At 40.0% G+C, this 19390-nt stretch overlaps 2 protein-coding genes across 4 annotated transcripts; one reads left to right on the top strand and one right to left on the bottom strand.

Annotated features, from left to right (window-relative positions):
• The first annotated feature begins 377 nt into the window (after positions 1–377).
• LOC131256651 (uncharacterized) lies at positions 378–8627 on the top strand. The gene is made up of 3 exons (XM_058257606.1): positions 378–801; positions 2922–3020; positions 8348–8627. The coding sequence occupies exons 1-2, from the start codon at positions 402–404 to the stop codon at positions 2990–2992; spliced, it is 471 nt and encodes a 156-aa protein (XP_058113589.1). The 5' UTR covers positions 378–401; the 3' UTR covers positions 2993–3020; positions 8348–8627.
• Positions 8628–9641: 1014 nt separating this feature from the next.
• On the bottom strand, positions 9642–18661 carry LOC131256650 (uncharacterized). Of its 3 annotated transcripts, none has more exons than XM_058257602.1 (8): positions 18508–18661; positions 15396–15715; positions 15150–15235; positions 14330–14476; positions 13515–13617; positions 11885–11997; positions 11650–11774; positions 9642–10134 (listed from the first exon to the last, which is right to left on the bottom strand). In XM_058257602.1, exons 2-7 carry the CDS (start codon positions 15625–15627, stop codon positions 11682–11684), a joined length of 774 nt encoding a protein of 257 aa, XP_058113585.1. In that variant the 5' UTR covers positions 15628–15715; positions 18508–18661; the 3' UTR covers positions 9642–10134; positions 11650–11681. The 3 variants fall into 3 exon arrangements, with proteins under 3 accessions (XP_058113585.1, XP_058113587.1, XP_058113586.1); XM_058257604.1 differs by having other exon boundaries at positions 15396–15654; XM_058257603.1 differs by lacking the exon at positions 9642–10134 and adding an exon at positions 10145–11503.
• Between the last annotated feature and the right edge of the window lie 729 nt (positions 18662–19390).

Here is a 19390-nt window from a genome sequence, read left to right as displayed (position 1 = left end):
AATCCGAAGTAACTCATTAGGAAAACAGAATTTACCAAGAGTAACATTATTCTAAAATTAAAGTAGGCCATAATACGTAAATCTAGAAGCTTTAGCTCTAAAATTTTTGAATGGTCCACCTAATAGTTAAATCATAATGATTTATTAATTCAATATACAAAAGAAATTATTTATACGATGGACGGAGTGGATTTTTTATAAGTTAATGTATTTCTCCCACATCAGTGAAAGTAACCCACTTATACGATGGACGGAGTGGATTTTTACAAGTTAAAAGGCATTTTCCTGTTCCCACGCTCCTGCTACGTGTCGCTTCCAGAAGAAAGCCGTACACACTCTAACTGGCTGGAAGGAGGCTATAAATAGCGCTCTCTTTCTTCCTCAGACTCGGATCAGATCAGATGGCTCGAATTCTCTCCTCCCAAACCCTACTCCATGCTCGGAAATCCATCCCTTTCTCGCCTTCTTCCCATCGCCTCTTGAATCTTCGAAACCGCTCGAACCGATCCGAGAAATCGCCGCAATCTGCACAGCTGATCGAGGTAGATCTCGAATCGGACGCCGAGATCGAGGTCCTCGGGATGCGGCGCCTCGAGGACGCCATCCACGGCATCATCGTCCGACGATCCGCGCCTGATTGGCTCCCATTCATCCCAGGATCGTCTTACTGGGTCCCACCACGGGCCCGGCCGCTCGGTGTCGTTGAGCTCGTCGGTCGGCTTGCCAACCCCCTGACGGAGGAGGAGACACTGTCGCTGTCAACTGTCCGGGGTTGGCCCTCCGCATCATACTTCGTTGAAGGTGGGTCGGATCTCAATCCCGGGTTTGCATGCTGAATTTGGGTGATTTTAGGTGAAATTCGGATGATTTAGTCTCTCGATTTGTGGAAATTGTCAATCTTTTATGGATAGTGTTGATTTCTTGATCCGTGTGAATTTTAGGTGATTGATTGTTTATACAAATTTGATATTTTAGAAGTTTTATTATTATTATTATTATTATTATTATTATTATTATTATTATTTTTAATGTTTTAATCCATTGAATTGTAGAAAGTTTGGTGAGCGCGCGTTTGGATTCTTAGCTGAAATGAATTTCTAATAACTCAATTCGATAAAAAGGAAATGATCCAGACTTACACTGAAATATCGTTATGGTTGATCCTAGTCCTGAATTGAAACAAACGGATTTGTAGTTAGGGTTTTGGTCATTATTGTGAATTAAATGTTGTCGCTTCTACTTCTGTGGTTGCTTCTTTACTGAACTGCTTGTTACTGATAAAAGAAAGCAAAAAAATTGTTGCAATTTGGTCCAAGTGAGCGTCCTAATGCTCCATTTGGTAGTTCAGTATATTTGATTTTGGTAGTATCCTTGAAATCACGAGAAAGAGTTGATTTACTTTTCCAATGCATATGGTTTGTGGTGAATTGAATTTTGTTGATTGATTTTGACAATGAGATGAGGCTATTGTGACACATGCCATGTTAGGCATTGGAGGGTGCGACCCCCTGACATGGCCAATGAAAAAGCATGGTGTGCACTTGTCAGTTTCAGGGACCACAATGGAAAGCAAAGATTCCTTTGTGTGAAATGATGATTTTGCCCTTTTACTTCGGGGCCTGGATCTAACAGGCGCACAAGTAGCTTTTCATTGGCCAAATCTGTGTCCAGCATTGGAGGTGTCCTCAGGAAGGACATCCTGTGGCAGTTTGGCACGTGTTTGGAACGTGCACGTGTTGAATGTGGTGCGATTGCATCATATTGTCTAGCTTGAGGGAACATAATTCTTTTGTAAAAGACAATATATCAGGGTTTTATCATGGTTGTGAATGTAGCACCATGCACTTTGTTTTTGTTTATTTAGCTCTTCTTTTTGCTACTGAAATCGTGAAGAAGCTTAGAAATGTTGGAATGGACCCTCTCCCACTCGCTCTCTGTCACTTTTTCCCCACTCCATATTCAAGTAAACAAAAGTTGATTACATCAAACTTTTAGTTGACAGCCAACCATCATAAGCATGAAGGCAATTCACCATCTAATAGCCATTCTGGTGGTATGAGTCTGGTAATAATGCAGTTACATTAGCACTTGTTATGCTCTCCGGCAGAGCAAAGGAGGCTGGACAGCTGGATTGACCCCAATTAATTGGGATAAGGCTTAGATGATGATCTTAAATTTGAATAACTTGATGATATGTTTTGTGGTATTTAGGCGATATTAGCAGCACTGCCCTTGGCATGGTGGCCATAGTCACCACAAAAGGCTTGGACTCACAAAAATGATGCTTTGGGATTTTCGATTAGGAAGCATACAGTCTATGATGTTCAAGCACTATGTAGAAGTCCCTGTATCAAGATTCCCCATTGCTTTCTTTTCTTTTTTTTTGAAGATTTTTTTAGATCATTTGGTCAATGTTGGATGCTCCTTTTTTCTTCTATTCCCTATTGGTGGATTATATAATCAGTTGAGGCAGGGCTGGCCAGGCGAAACTCGAGCTTGGGTCTCCGGGCTAGTTGGGGTTGTGCACTGCCATGTCATTAATGAGCTGGATGCACATTTCAGTTAACATGAATTAGAACTAATATGCATTTTTAACTGGATTTAAGTGCCATCAGGAGTTATGATGTAGAAATGCTTTCGTGGAATCTCCGTAATGCACTAGTTGGAGATTAATTTAAAGTCGATGCTTGAATGATGTCCGCCCTCTTCTCTGTTGGAACCGTAAATGTCTCCATCTCTGCAAGGCTTTGCCTCTTTTTTTACTCAATATGTCAAAAGTCTCATGATTTCTATAGTTGTTTGTCGCTCCTGACATGCATTTTGAGCAAATGAGCATATGCTCAATATGTGTTATGGGAGAGAAAAGTTCCAGAATGGATCCTCTATATTAGTTGCTTAATTCCAATAACGTCCAACTGCAGGTGCGTCACCACATCCAGTGAAGAGAAGATCAAAGAAAAAGACCTCGCACTCTGAGGATGAAGAAGGCTGAGTTGCATTTGACAAAAATTAGCATCATGGTAAGTAACAACTAACAACTATTGTCATGTGTCGAATATTTATTTACTAGGCTCCATGGTCCCTAATTCATGTATCGAATATTTATTTAGTAGGTTCCGCAGTCCCTAATTGTTTTCGCTTCAATCGTGAATGAGCTTCATTGCTTGTCCCTTAGATTAAGAAATTCCCCAGTCTTCTTTGAGCTCCACAAGGTGGTAGATATCACTGACTTCCTTATTGATAATACATATACTGCCACCAGCTTTTGGACATTTTTGCCCCTGTAAATATTTTTCCTATGGTGGGGAAGCCTATATTGAAGGGGCATGAAAAAGCGTTTTAAGTCACGGATGTTGGGAAAAGCAAAATGTGGTTGTTATCCAACATATGGTTCATATTTCATCTGCAAAAAGCCTTTACATACTTTAGATTATGCCACAACTGATTCTTTATGATGGTAGCCTACTCTCCTCTTCTTTGCATGAACCCCGCCTAGACAGTAATACTAGGGAACCATGCGGCAAAGGCTGTGTAGGGCCCATAATAATGGCTATATGAAATCCACTCCGGACATCTATTGCACATCCTTTTGCTAGGACACTAGCTAAAAAGCGAAGCAAATCCAAAACTCAAGTGGGCCATAACAATTAAAAAAATGGAGAGAGGTAACATGTGTGTGTGTGTTTGGGGTGTAGCCACATCCTTTCCCTTCCCTTCATGCATCTCTCCTTTTCTCTCTTCTTTGCTCCCTCCATGTGTGTCACATACCCCTAGGGCCCATTTGGATTATAAGTCATTTGCTTCAACTACTTATGCCTCAAGCAAATGATCTCGGTTTCTTTTTCTCTCTTCTTTGCTCCCTCCATGCGTGTCACATACCCCTAGGGCCCATTTGGATTATAAGTCATTTGCTTCAACTACTTATGCCTCAAGCAAATGATCTTGGTTTCTACTAATTCAGTAGATAACTTGTTTGGTAAACATCATACTTACCTAAAAAAGCAAAGAGAGAGAGAGAAGAGAAGAGAACCGACTTCACCCAATTTGGCAACTGCACCTCACTCTCTCTCGCCCTTCTACCCACCCACCATCGTGGCAACTGCACAACACTCTCTCCCCCTTTTATGCTGTCGAAATCAAGGATGAGTTTTTTTTTTTTGGTTGAAAGATGAAAATTTTATTGAAAGGAACAAACAAAACAAAGACTACATGGAAAGAGAGAAGAAAAAAATGAAAACTACAGAAAACAAGAGAACCAAAACTACAAAAAATTAACCCATGGTAGCCAAACCTGGCAAAAACAACATTACAGAGGCCAATCTCGAAACATAACTAGCACTCTGGAGAACACTTCCGCTGCTGAGACTGAGGAATTCCTAAGGCAACAATTGTTACGCTCCACCCAGATATCCCAAAAGACAAGAAGAACAATGATATGCCAATTCCTTTTTCCCAGCGCTCCTTCAGAATCCGCATGCCAGGCAGAAAGGAGATCATTTGTAGAGTACGGCATAACCCACTCCACCCCGACAAGACAAAGGACACTCCACCAGATATCCACATGCCAACCAAAGAAGAACGGACCTCTGAAATTACGCGTGGTGGACCCACAGGCTATGCGTGGAAGCTTGGTGAAACTAAGGAATACTGGTTATGTCCTAGAGGGGGGTGATTAGGACCAAATAAAATTTTTACCTTTTAAACACAATTGTTTACTTAAACTAATATGCAAATTAAACGAAGGCAATTAACTCTAAGGCTTCCAAGCCAATAGATGATCCAACACTAAACTACAAAAGATGGTGCAATTAAGCAGCCAGTCTATAAACATGATAGTGTACATGTGTGTATGGGATTTGTTACCTATTAACTCCTAGCATTCATCTAATCATGCATGCATATTAGGGCTGAAAGTCGAGCAGGTTCAACTCGATCGACTCGTGGCAGACCCGACATTAGGTTGGGCTCGGGCAGGATGTATCGGCCTCAAACTCAAGCTTGGGCTATACAAACACCAACACGCTTAAACTTGGGTCAGGCTCAGGTTGAGGTCTCGGGTTGCCCGACCTAACCCGAACCCAATCGATATATTAGTTACTTATAAATTATAATTGAGCGCAGATCATTTGTGTTGAATGCATAGGAAATTCCATTGTCGTCGGGTCTCACTGGTCCACGTCATTTCCGATGACTCAAGCTAACAAGATTTGCCGAATTTCTCTTTCCCAAATTGATTGCATGCTACACAACATGACTTTTAAAGGAGTAGTTGTCCTATATTTTAGCTTGTTTGTCTAGAAAAAATGAAGTTCTTTACGATATATAACTTACATATATAATTAATAAAATCATAAGTACAAAAAATAAGACGTATTAAAATATAATAGACTAATGTAATAACGAAAATATTAGCATGTATCCACCTATCCAACCCGACTAAGCCCGCTATGGTTGGGCTTAGGTTGAGATTTCCCAACTCGAGGTTGGGTTGGGTTAGGATTGAGATTTAGGAATATTGGTTCGGGCTAGGGTTGAGCACTAACCCGCCCGACTTTCAGCTCTAATACATATAATTAAACATTCATCACATAAGCATAATTAAACAAGTGCTTAAAGACAATCTCAAACCCAAGCATGCCTAGTGGTTCGGTTTTCCTATTCCACTCCCGGCAGACACACTTAAGTCCGACTTTCAGCCTTAATACATATAATTAAACATTCATCACATAAGCATAATTAAAGAAGTGCTCAAAGACAATCTCAAACACAAGTTTGTATAGTGGTTTGGTTTTCCTATTCCACTCCCGACAAACACACTTAATTCACAAGTGTACCGGATTTTACTATGGCGTTCGAATCGCCACGGAATTGGAGGTCTTTCTCGTGAGAGAGAGACGGAGAGGTCCCCCTCCCGATGTGAGATTGAGCATATTCTATTCGATATTAAATGATTAGTTTTAAATCAAGTAAATCTCTTAACCTTTATAGTCCTACACAAGGATCCTATTGTACACTCTCGTCAGAGGCTCCCACAAGAGACTTGAGTTGGTTTTCTATTGGCTAACCAACAACCTCAGTCCTAATCCAATGACCTATGCTTACTCCCATCAAAGGCTTCCTTGGAGACTGACATGTACACACCCGTATCCAGTGGCCTACATAAGGACTTTGATTCAGGTTCTATACAAGAACTTAGTCGAGTTTGGTAATCAAACTCTTACACTCAATCCTACACAAGGAATCAGTGTGCTTAGACTCACTCAATAACACTTGTCGAATTGAGCCCCGTTGATGTGTCGTCTTGGGTTGCTTGGTCGTTGCTCTCTTGTGTTTCAATCAGCTCCCCTTTGCTCCCTCGATCATGATACCAATGCTTTGCCAAGGTTTCAGCTCCAAGATCAAACATCTTGCATGTAGTGCTCCTTTGAGGTAACTAAGGTGATGGGAGGTGGGTAGAATCTCGTACAACTATGGAAAGTTGTAAAGCCTAGGGGATTCACGTAGAAGGGTCTTCTAGAGGACTTATACAAAGATATACATATACAGGTTGGGTCTAAACTCTAAAAAATGGTAGAAATTGAATTCATTTTCAGCATTGAGGTTTGAGTTCTCATTAGAGTGGTAAACCTCAAGAAGATGAATCAAATCTCATGAAATATGAGGCTTAGGGTGTGGGATATGATTGGGGATTCACCTAAGCTTCAATTGCACTAAAAACTCTCAAAAATACCCAAAAATCGAATCTCCTTTATAAAGGAATCAAGTTCTAACAGTCATAAAACGGGTAGAAACGGCCAGTCTTCAGTTGCACCGAATTAGACAGGAAAGCTACTGGACAGACTTGGGCACTTTCCGTCGTACTGAAGGTGGCACTCGGTTGCAGCCAAATTACCCGGAATTTTGCCCTAGTCCGTTGTCCCGTTTTAGCCATTTTCAGTTGTGGAGCGATGGTGGGTTCGATCAGACCGAAGATTGCTGAAATCGTGCAGTTTTTTCAGCAACACGGGACCTTTAAAGCCAATCTAAGGGTAATCAATTTAGATTCCTATGGCTTAAGGGATGATCAATAAAAGATTTACCTATTAGGTTTAAGTTCATCTAAAGGTTTAATTGGTTATTTCGGTTTAAGGGTTACGGTCACCAAGGCACCTTATTTGTTATTTGCTCATTGATGCGATCCACCTCCACTTGTATTTTCGGTCTTCAACTTCCAAGGGCTCAACTGACTACATGACATAAGGACTCATGTGATTGACAAATTAGGTGCAAAAATTAATGCACTAACACTCTGCTTCTAAATTGATGCTAAAGAACTCGGATTTGTCCAGGTTAATCTTCAAACTTGAGACCACTTGAAACCAGCACATAGTCATACTTAAATTAGGCACTTGAGATTCCTCTTCTTCACAAAAAACAGGGTATCATCCGGCAAAGAACAAATGAGTAATCGAGAAATTAAAATTTTCCACCCTTAGGCCTTTAAAGAGACCCATCTGTTATCCCCTGGACAACATACCACTAAGGCCCTCCATAACCTTTAAATTGAGATGTATGTGTTTGTTTCCCCATCTTCCAACCCTCCCTACTTTCTTTTTTATCCTCGATTCCTGCTTCAATTCCATCAATCTCTGGATGGATGGACATCTGTGATATACCTTTTCTCCTGTCTTCCAGGATGTATCTACTTCATCGGTCTGTTCGCTGCTATTTCTTTAGGATGGAAGGCACATAGGTTACCATTGGACCCACAGAGAATCCATAGGAGAAATGGATGATACGTTTCCATGGTACACATGGACTTTCAGTTATCACAAGTGGGGGCCATGCTCCAGTAACCCTAGACCTTCCTTTCTGTTAGGTCTCTCTCTCTCTCTGTTGCACCTGGCAGTAGATGGACATGCTTAGAACAAGAAAAAAGTCTCCCCTGTAGGAAGATCCTGGACTTCTCAAACCTTCAGATTCATTTTTGTTGGAGCTTAATCCCAATCTTCGGACTACATTGAAATTTGAAGAGCCAAAGTGGTTCCATTGAGTAGCTTTTCCCAGGCACGGCTCATCTGTGGCACGGATAGATGACCAGTCTGGATTAGTGAAGCATGGGTCAGAACTGAAAACCTGCATATACTGTGTATAGCTCCGGGCCCGCGTATTGCCATGATTTCTTGTAAGATAATTGAATGTTGTAATTTTAGTCTGATGAATGTTTGCCTGGAACTGGAAACCCTCAACAACAATTGCTCTGCCCATCTCATCTTTAAACTGCTGCAGTTGATAATATTAAAATATTAGGAGGTAGGTTTACAAAATCTAAGTAAAATTTAAATCGTGTATTTGGGTTTTTTGGCAGGCTCCGCTGCTTTGTATATATTCGAGGTGTGGAGGGCTGCAGCAACAGAAGGGGAGGGGGGAGAGCTGTAAAGATGAAAGATGGTTGGTGACAATGACCTGGAACGGTACATCTGTTCCCAAGTCTCTTAATTTTAAAAAAGAAAAAAGAAAAAGAAAAAATCTCTCCGAAATGATGCCTCACAAAGACAGTTCTGCCTTGTTTGTATTTGACTCTCATGTTTGCTTTCTCCACATAAAATGTATTAGCTATATATTCAATCTCTCCCTTAGTTGCAGCAGCATTTGGGTCTTTATGGGGGTGCTTTGAATTGGTAGCGGTTCTGAGTGAAATTGCTTAGCAGCGGGAAGCATTTGGTGACCCATGATCAAGATGGGGCCTGGTTGAGTAGTGAAAACTGGGATATGCTGAAAAAGCAAATCTGATGGGAGAGGATGATACTGTGTTTGTGTAAATGCTGGGACATGAGGAATTATGGAATCCCTAAATATGAGGGCTCTCTTCTCTGCACATGTGGGGTGTGGTATCTGCTAATTTTCATTCTAACTAAAGTGGAGGCAAACTCCCTTCCACCAACGCCCAAAATAATGTGACAAAGCTGAGAGGATTGCAGAAGTCTTATTTGCCGCGTTTGTGGTAGAAACCTTTCCATATCAGAATTGGCAAAAGAGTCTCAAATGGTTTAAAATCTCTTCCTTTGCTTTTTCCATTAAACTTGAGAGAGAGAGAGAGAGAGAGAGAGAGGGCCGACAAGATCCAAGGTTCCGAGATCCTGAGGCATCCCAAGCATGTGGTTGGTTGGGTTGGACCCACACCAGAAAAAGTACTGCCCCATTGAATGGTTATGGGAACCACTTGCTCTCTCTATCCTTTCTTTATGCCCTTCTCATGGGATTCCTAAGAGGAGGGGGCTGGTTATGGGGCGAGGGATTTGTGAAATGCACGGATTATATATGCCTTTGTGTGTTTGTTTATTAGTCCTTTTTCATATCCACGCTATACTTGGGACAAGTTCAAGAAAAAAGAAAAAAGATGAATTGGCAAATCCTCTGAATGATTTAACTTTTTAAGTCAAACAGTAGCGTGCGCATCCACAATTTACTTACTGTTGCTATCTGAGCAGTAGAAAAGGCCCAACCAATGGAAACACCTCACAAATATTTTTTACACTTTTTCCATACCACAAGCAGCAGCCGAGCATTGTATAACAAACCACCTACAGATGACTGGGGTGGGAAAAACAAAAAAGAAGAAGAAGAAAAGAGCTTTGTCGGAACAAGACCAGTGAGCCATATGGATCAATCATTCAATTGATTTGGCCACCTATTTCATCCTAAATGTTACAAGGAGAGTTTGTTACTTTCTTTGCACGTACACACTTTTTTGTACATTGCTCTCAGATGAGATGCTAGAGAGAGGAAAATATCACAGAATCAAATCAACGTATATGCCACTCATCATCTACCACGAACCTTAGTTCAAAGACGACTCCTCTTCACACTCTTTCTTCAATAGCCTCACACCTCAACAAAACACGAATAACCGGTACAATGGGGCCAGTTACACATTCCTATTGAATCTCTTCTTCTTTTCTTTTCTTTTTTTCTTTTTTTAAATCTCATAATTGACAAATAAAATAAAACAAAATAAAAGAAATTCAAACTCAAGCGCCTTTTTGCCGTGAGAGGTGTGGTGACAGACTGGTCACTGTTCCCTTTCCATGATATAAAAAAACATTGAATCTTCTTAAGCTTGCACTCCTGTCTCATTCAGTTTGGAGATCCCCTCTGAAAATTTGAGAATGAAATTATCAACTTATTCAGGAAAAGGAAATGATGTCAACATGGTGCGTTTATGGCTACCAGTTCAGGCCTACAGCTGTGTTTGGTTGCATGACTGAAATTGGATCAATTTTTAGAATGAAAAATGATTACAGACAACGGCTGTATTTGAACTTTGATATGCTGCCAACATTTCCAACATGTTGGATGTATCAGATTCATTATTAAAAACGGTGGGGCATACCATAATGGTCACTACTCATCAAGGACAATTAAAATCAATGGACAACCACTATTATGGCTCAGCATACTGGTGCGTCCCACCCACTGTGCAAACTGGCTTGATTTTCCAACAAGATTGTCTTCATGGTGTGGCCCACACTTTGCACTGGTCAGATATTCTCCACACGTGACAAATTGACAGGAAAGAAATGGTTCATATACAGCCACTGGATTCGATCATATTTCTTGACAGAAATATAGAAACGAATCTTCTCTTATACTATCGATTCCTATTATCAGGAGTATGTGCGTTGGAAAATCTGAACCCTCTCTACTACTGAGAGGATGAAACTTGTTGTCTACACACCCATCCATAACGATTGAGAAAACATATAAATGGGGAAATCAGTGGCCCATGTGATTAATGGAATGGGACCTCTCTCTCTCTCTCTCTCTCTCTCTCTCTCTCTCTCTCTCTCTCCAACCAAAGTGATGTGGAGATCCACAAGTGATCAATTTTTGGCCAAATCCATGATTATGAGGAGAATTTAGGGGAGAAATGACTATGATTAGTGTTGTCAATAATCAGCTAAGTAGAAATGAATAAATTGTAATTACCTTACATAGCATTCTGTAGAGGGAGTAACCTCCAAACTGCACTTGCGTTGCTTTCTAGTTGGAATTCAATTGCAATTTGAGTTCCTCGATATGAATACTAGGAAATGTAACTAAAATTTCATCATTCACTCTTTTTAATAGAAGTGAATGTCCGTGATCTGATTCTACTGTGCACCCACATGCAGCTATGCTGGGGCTCACTGGGGTGTAAAGAGGGAGGATTCTTAATGTTTCCTTATCAGATTGTTATTTTCCAAAGAAGGTAGAGTTGATAAGACTCGAGATTTCTCTCACCCTATTTAACTTAGATGAAATTCTGATCATTTTCTGGGTTCAAACATATTCATCATAAGCCCAAGAACCATCAATTACTGTCACTTATGAATGTTTTGAAGTCTATTCTTATCCTTATCCTCGTTCGAGTGTCCCACTAATAGGGAGAATCTGCAAGAATTCTCGCCCATTCTTATATTTCACAAAAATGTGGAGACGCTAACAAAAGAAAATCTTGATTGGCAAGAAATGGAGAATTTGACTGTTAAGAGAAGAAAAATAAGGCTTAAATTGCTCACAGACAGAAATTTTGTCCCAAGTACTATCATTATCATTACTTATTATTGCTCTTATGGTAGTAAAAAATAAAAATAAGATGAAATAGACATCAATAGAGAATCCACTTACTAGAGAACCCGATGGAAGGAGCATATTTCACCCTAATAGAGTCCCAACATCCTTAGCTCTGTGACGTGGCTTGGATCAAGCTCAGGCGGATTCTTATTACCTTCTCGACTTTCTACCACGTATTCCTGGCATGAAACCAATATCAGAAATTTTGAAATTTACATCGAATGTCTTTTAATTTTTACGCGAGGGAAGCTTCTGAAATTATTTAGAATGAGTTCTACAAGTAGGGAACCTTTGTTAGTTCTTGTTTGGCAAGGACATGGTAGTGTCGTTCATTGATCCTCTGTCCACAGATTATTGCTATGAAGAACCCATAGAGCAATCCCACCAAAATAACAGCTAAGACTGAAACAATTCAAAAGAACAACAGATGAAATTAAACATGCAATACATGATCATTCCAACAAGTAAATGAAGAAGGCATAAACAACCAGTACGTCATAGCACCAGAAACTTTTTAGAGAGCATGGGCACAAGGAATCAGACAAGTTTGTATCTAAGAATGAAGCAGCTCATGGTGCTAATTTCAAAAAATTTATTTCTGAACTTCAACTAGAATTCACATTCAGTTACAATCAGCAGCCTTTGCAAGAACAAAGTCCACTGGAAGATTATTTGCATGGCTCTTGTTTGTAAGGAGTACATGAGATAGCCTGAGAAGAAGATGGTCGGAGGTCACCAACGAACAAAGGAAAACATATGGAAATGTGTTATACAGGGCAAAGATCCCATAGTGTCAACTGTCAAGTGCACCATGTGCTCTACTTGATGTGGGGCCCACCATGATGTGTGTGGCATGCAAATTGTGCATCAGATGTGGACCCAAAAAATCAGCCGGATCCAAAACACAGGTAGGCAACACCAGAGGGAAGAGTGTTAAATCATGCAAACCTCTAAAATCACATGGTGGGGTCTACAAAAGAAGAAAATCTCAACAGGAGATGCCAAATGTGTTGCTGATACAAGGTCACTGGTTAGGCATCAAGAGAGACTCATCGAAAGGATTTACTGACTGTATGCATCTTAGATGGTATGTAATCCTGGACTCAACATACAATTGAGAAAAAAACAAACAGAAGCAATGATGATTGAACTTTGCCTTCAAGAAATAGAACATCCAACAATTGTATTTGTTCAGACAACTGCACATGTATGCACACATGCACTGTCAGATTTAAATAAATACACAAATATCTGGACATTTTCATACTCCCAAGCATGGAATCCAAAGATCGAATTTAATAGACAGGTAACTCAAAAGGAATGCAAAAATAACATTATAACCATATAAAATTATACATACATGATATGTTGCAAGCATCTGCGCGCAGACACGCACATGAGAAGATCTCAAGTCCAACTGGTTGGACCACAATTTACAATCCACCCAGCAGATTACTTACCAACCTTTCATGTGCATGCAACATCCAATCCATCCAATCCAATAGCCCCACCATGAGGATTGCCCTATGCAAAAATCAGCCACATGTCCCCATCGAGTGGACTACACTTGAATCTTGCTATTTATCAATGGCTACACATTGTTACGGCCCACCTGATGAGTAGATGGGACTGATTTTTGCATTAGGTGATCCTCATGGTGGGGCCAATCTATTAGAAGGGTTAGATGTTGCATTGACTTAGAAGGTTGGAAGTTATCCACAGAAGGTTGGAAGTTATCCACTGGGTGGACCATAACTTGAGGTCCAACTGGTTGGACTTGAGACCTTCTCTATGCATACACATGCATAGGAACAGAGATACAAGCATCCACAAGATGACACTTGCAAAAGTAAACACACTGCAGACTCTATAGGCATATGTACAAACAAATAGATAGAGATGGCTAAATGCTAGCATACCTCCCATTGCATAAAATCCAAACGGGTGCTCTTCATAACCAAACATCTCACGAAGTTCATCTCCATAGAACTTGTACACCAGCATACCCAACAATGCCACAACCTGTTATAACCAGTGCAAAATAAAATAATCGAAGTTAAACAAAACAATATTTCTATAGCGAATTTATCTCAGATTGAAATAAGTGGAGTGGAAGGTGATAATTGATATCAAAAGTCAACAAAACCTGTCCAAAAAAAAAAAAAAAAAGTAAAAAAATCAAGGCAATGAAAAATCCTTATCCTGCAAGTTAGTTCACATAAAAGTGGATATTATACATTTTATGACTATCTATCAGGAACTCATGGAGTTCCATGGGAGCAGAATACGTCCAAATCACCAAAATGCACAAAATTCAACTATTGGATGCGTCTCTTCCATCTTAAACTCAAATCTAAAGTCCAGATATATAGGAAGCTAGTGAATATCCTAAAGAAGTGTTCTTCAATCTCCACCAAACAAATAAATGAATAGACAGTCTCTAAATAGGCAAAGTTGGATGATGTATCCAAAGCATTTCCAAGAGTTTGATGCATTATGAACATACAAGTCATGACTAGTTAAAAATATTTGCACAATATCTTCATAATATAACATTGAGATTTAAGCAATGGAACTTGATTCAATTTCTATCATCTGTCTTTATGATCCTAAGCCAGCAATATGATACTGGCCAAAGCCAGCAATATGATACTGCCCAAAGCCATTATTGCTACCAACAATTTGACAGTGTATGAAAGTGACAATTCGAATATTAAATAGTTCATAATCTTACCAACTGTACAATAACAAAAATGAATGCAAGGTCTCTAACAACAAGGAGCTTGAACTTCAGCCTCAACCACCAGCGATCTGGTGGCACATTTGCACGCAAAATGAAGACAGCCTTGCACTCTGTACAGTGGGAAAAGGCATAACCCTCCTGAAATAAATGGAGTGAATAGCTAGTAAGCATACCACCATACCCGACATTACAAGAGACTTCAATATTTTTTGAATAGTGCAGATTAATGCTGGTTTTAAGTACAAAACAACATCTAATCTCAGCAGAGGCATGCTGATCCATAGGAACTGGCAGAAAAGACAATGTGACCCAATGACTTAGCTGGCATGTGAACCCAAGTTGATCTGGCAACAACCCAGGCTTCTCTCCCACACTTGGCCAAGTTGAATTTATATCAGAGCTGTCTTCATATTGGCCGCAATGAAACCAAGTCACAAACAACTCGGGGCTTGTCATCAATATCAGTGAAAAACTGAATATGGATTATCATGTGCCTTTATATATATACACACACACACACACACACACATACTTTCTAACCCCATTTCTTTTCTTGGGGGGGAATACGTAGACAAGTTGTACTCATGTTGGAGCCAGTGCAGTTGCCAAGAAAACCAGTATTGTACAACCTCCCTTGAGATCTGAGATGAGGGTAATGCTGGGGTTCGTCTCAAGTTCTGTAGGATACTTCGGTAGATTGAGGCATATAGGATAAACAATGCTACCCTACCATCTAGTCTAATCTTGGACAGATATTCATCTCAGCCACCAACATAACAATCTTCAAAAAATGAATATCCATGGTCTCTACCTTAGTTGATCTCCAATGATCAAGACAAGACCGATGCACATACTTCTGAGTGCCTCTACAATGGCATGGTGCAATCAGATCTTCACCTGTACATGGGGAAAAAAACTAGTTAATGCAAAGAATGATGCCTGGCTCCATAGAATATGCTGTAGATGGTTTTATTTTTTAAAGGAAGTTGTTCAATCTTATCTGGTGATAAGATTCCAGTGAGAACTTAAAATACCGATCATGATAGGTGGTAAGGACCTCCAATATCAAGGCAAATACGACATTGTGGTTGGTCCTCATTCACCAGACTGCAGTGTTCATCAATGTCAAGTCTTTGACAATCTTCGTCCACCAAATAGTCACCACCCACGGTTCTAATTTCACATGAAGATATGGATTCCTTGGATACGATGACATTGAGAGGTCGTTGCAATATGGGCTGTGTCTCTGAAATGCCTTCTTCCTGACTATCATTTGACGCTAACTGCATTTCGAAAAAGTTTCAATCAGGATATGACTGCAACAAACATCACCAAAGGGGTCAATCCCACTGACCATTTGAAAAGAACATAGAAATCCTGCAAAATGGAGAAGATGACACAGAATTCAGGCACTTTATAATTGCTAAAAAAGATTCTTCTATATAACTAGACGAATACATACTGTACAAACAACAGTGATAGGCAGAAAAAAATGGAGTTGAAGATCGCATAAAAAAATCACTAAGTTGCTCTTAGAATCATCATTACGAGAATGGTTGCAGAGGTTCCTATTCTAACAAAGGAAAAGCAAAATGAAAATTGGTATACACTTGGGACTAGAAATTGTTCTCCTTGGTGAAGGATAAACATCATCAAGGACAGAATGAACAAATAAATGACCTGGTGTTAGTTCAATGGGCCAGGCAGGCGTTGCTGGAAGGGTTTGGTTGATTAATCAGGTCCAAGCCGCAGATGCTCTCTTATCATCAACAACAATATGATGGGGATATTTTAAAAGTCCAGGAATTCCTAACTCTTTGATCGTTGGACCATTCCCCTTTGAACACGGTTGTTCTACCATCTATTAGTTGGCCACAAATCAAAAGGTTATAAACTTCAAATCTAGTAAACTTTCAAGGAAACCCCTTGAGATAGTGAGGCCAATCAGATAAACGCTTTGGTTCACCAAACCAATCTGACAAATACGGATCCCTGCAAGAGCTTTCCGGGCTTGGGCATGCCATTATTAGCATGCATTAAGTCAAGCCTGTCTATTTTGTCCCAACGTGAGCCAAGCCAGGCTACTACACTGGTTTCAGTTCACAAGATGGGCTTGGAAAAAACTTTGCCACAGGACATTGAGAACCTACTTGGTTCATAGCTTCACTGATGCTCTTCTTTCTGGTTTTTTTTTTTTTTTTTTTAAAGAAAAAATAAAAATAAATCAGGTGATTTGAATCCATACGGGATGTTCAGCTGATTTTCTCCCTAAAAGCTTCATCGTCCAAATAAAACACGGATGTGAAAAGTCATTGTGATAGAGTTCCAAATGTGATTTGTTACCATGTTTTATATATTCATATGATACCAATTCTCCTTTGGGACCCAATCCAATAAAGTAAAACCAAGCCCCTCTAAATGTATGCATGAAAACCATTTTCACCGACTTGTTTCCTTATTTAAAGCTTGTTTGTATGTCTTCACAATTTGCAAAAGAGAAGTTTGTGGCCATCCGAATTGTAGATGAGATAAGAATAGGCAGGAATTAATTTCACTCATATATGAATTGGGGCAGAAAACATGAGTGGCACTAGGTCAGACCATTAGGTGATTTAAACAGTTTTTCCCACACTACACGGATGAGGTGATTTTTGGAGTGGCCAATCAGGGGATTGGTGACATTGGTCAACATCTAGAAAAGGACCTATTAAATCACAGAAATGGCAGAGAACTCTTCATAAACATGCCCATCACCTTCGCTTTAGTCGCACATTGTTTTCCAATTCTAGATTGGACATTTGGAGCATAGTGGTTAATTCCGTTCATTCTATTCATAACAAAAAACTCTAGTAAGAGACGCCACATGCCTTGTATCAAATTTGATACATTCGAGCCATCCAATGCAAGCAATGCTGACCCAACATCTAGGCCTTCACCATCAACTACAGCCGAGCCAAGGAAGACAACTATAAAGTAGTAATGATCTGATGGATTTCTACCAGCTATCAGCTCAAGGATGAGTCATTTTGAAGCCAGGGTGAATTGATACATCCAGGACATGCATCACCTTCAGATGGACCCCCTTTGACTGAGGTGCTGGTTGTAAAACAGCCTATACTCAGGGTATTCTGGTTATTTTGGGAAGATCTTTAAGATTCGCAATTTTAGCAGTTGTTATTCCTTTTTTAATTTGAAATTTAAATATCAAACTTTAACATTATGGTTTGGACCTAAAATTAGCAACGCCAGATTTGAAAGACCTCTATGACCATATAATAAACGCCAGATGCCCAAGCCATCACATTGCAAGAGTTTTACTCCATCCAAGGGACCCATTGATCCACCCGCCCGAATTGCAAAAAATCTCCAATCCTCTTGCTATAGCCAACAACTCTGCCTTATTTGGAGGTCCTACTCTAGCCGGCCAAGAAAAAGACAAAAAAAAAAAAAAAAATGTTTCTGAAAGATAAGCACCATTTTATTAAAAACAGAAAACGCGTGCCAGGAAAGAACAAAAAGGAGGATGTATGATGTTCATGTACATCATAGAAAGGGGACATAAACGTGTGCATTTGTATGAACATACATGTACTTACGTGTACGTATGCACGTTACAAAGGCAACATATGGGTGTGTGATATTAACTACATATGTAAGCATGCATACGTATGGCAACATGGACATGGACATGCACATGCATGTGTTTGTGTGTGTATGAATCTCTGCATGCATAATCACCATTGAAGATTATGAATACCCAAATGCATTTCTTTCATCGATTTTCAGGGAATTCAAAATATCAGAATACATCTACTGCATAATTAAATGGAAAAAAGGAATCTAAGTACTAAAAGAGAAATATAAATCGAACCGATAATTGAAATTACAAATATCCGAACCAGCTGGAAGAAGGGAAAAAACAGATCAAAACAGATAAAGAGAAATAGTGCAAATGGATCGGAACACGTCGAGAAATGCAAGAACCGAAATCCAATCCGACCTTGGAACCATGAAATACAAATCTAGCGCCAAAATTACACAAACGATGACACTTAGAGAGATAGAGGGATCAAAGCACGGATTGAGCAATGCGATGCTGCATTTCAGATCTGAATTCGGAGGAATTTTGAGATTATTGGCAAATTGATGAGTTTGAAGGATCGGATTACCTGCACTTGAGGCGGATATCAAGAGCTTTGTGAGATTTGAAGAAAAAATGCATCTGGATGGAGAAGATCTGGAGAAAAAGATAGGGAAGAGGAGATTTCTAGGGTTTTGTTGGGGAGAATTTGAGAGAGAGGTAGAGAGAGGGAGAAAGTTTTGATTATTGTATGTTTTAATCGGTGAGACGTAATACCGAACGGGATTTAAGATCGGAGAAAAATGCAAGAATACTCGCGAGTCGCGCGAATAGCCGAAGGATTCCTTTTCTCAATCTCCCCACACGTACCAATGAGATATACGTGTGAAAGATCTGGATCCTCCACGCGTGCCATTTGAACAGGGGTGGTCCGTGGCGTACGCGGATTGCCTGTGCCCCCGGGCCCAGAGATATTCCTGTGCCGTCTGTTATCGGAAGTTGTGTGGGGCCTACAGAGATGCTTGTGACAAATCCACTCCGTCCATCAGTTTTGAAAGAAAATAATAGGGAAATAATCCAAAAATCAAACAGATATAAAACTCATGTGGGCCACACCAAACGAAAGAGTGGGAACGGAAACGTACACCATTGAAACCTTCCTAGATCTGACCATGATGTTTATATGCCATCCAAACCGTTCATAAAGTTATTACCACTCAGATAAATTGTAGGAAGGACAAATATCATCTTGATACAAAACTTCTGTGGCGCCCACAAAGTTTCCAATGGTAGGTGTTCGATTCCCTCTGTTTTGTGTAGTGTTGCCCATATGAGTTTTCTATCAGCATGATTTTTGCAAAATTGATGGACAGAGTGGATTTGTCACTGGCATCTGTGGGCCCCACACAGCTTACGCCAACAAGGGACAGAAATAACTCTCTGTGACCGGGGCACCCGTCGTGTGAAATAAA

Source organism: Magnolia sinica, chromosome 9 (assembly GCF_029962835.1).
Source record: "Magnolia sinica isolate HGM2019 chromosome 9, MsV1, whole genome shotgun sequence".
In the NCBI taxonomy this organism is placed as follows: domain Eukaryota; kingdom Viridiplantae; phylum Streptophyta; class Magnoliopsida; order Magnoliales; family Magnoliaceae; genus Magnolia; species Magnolia sinica.
This window is presented reverse-complemented; position numbering and strand designations above follow the sequence as displayed.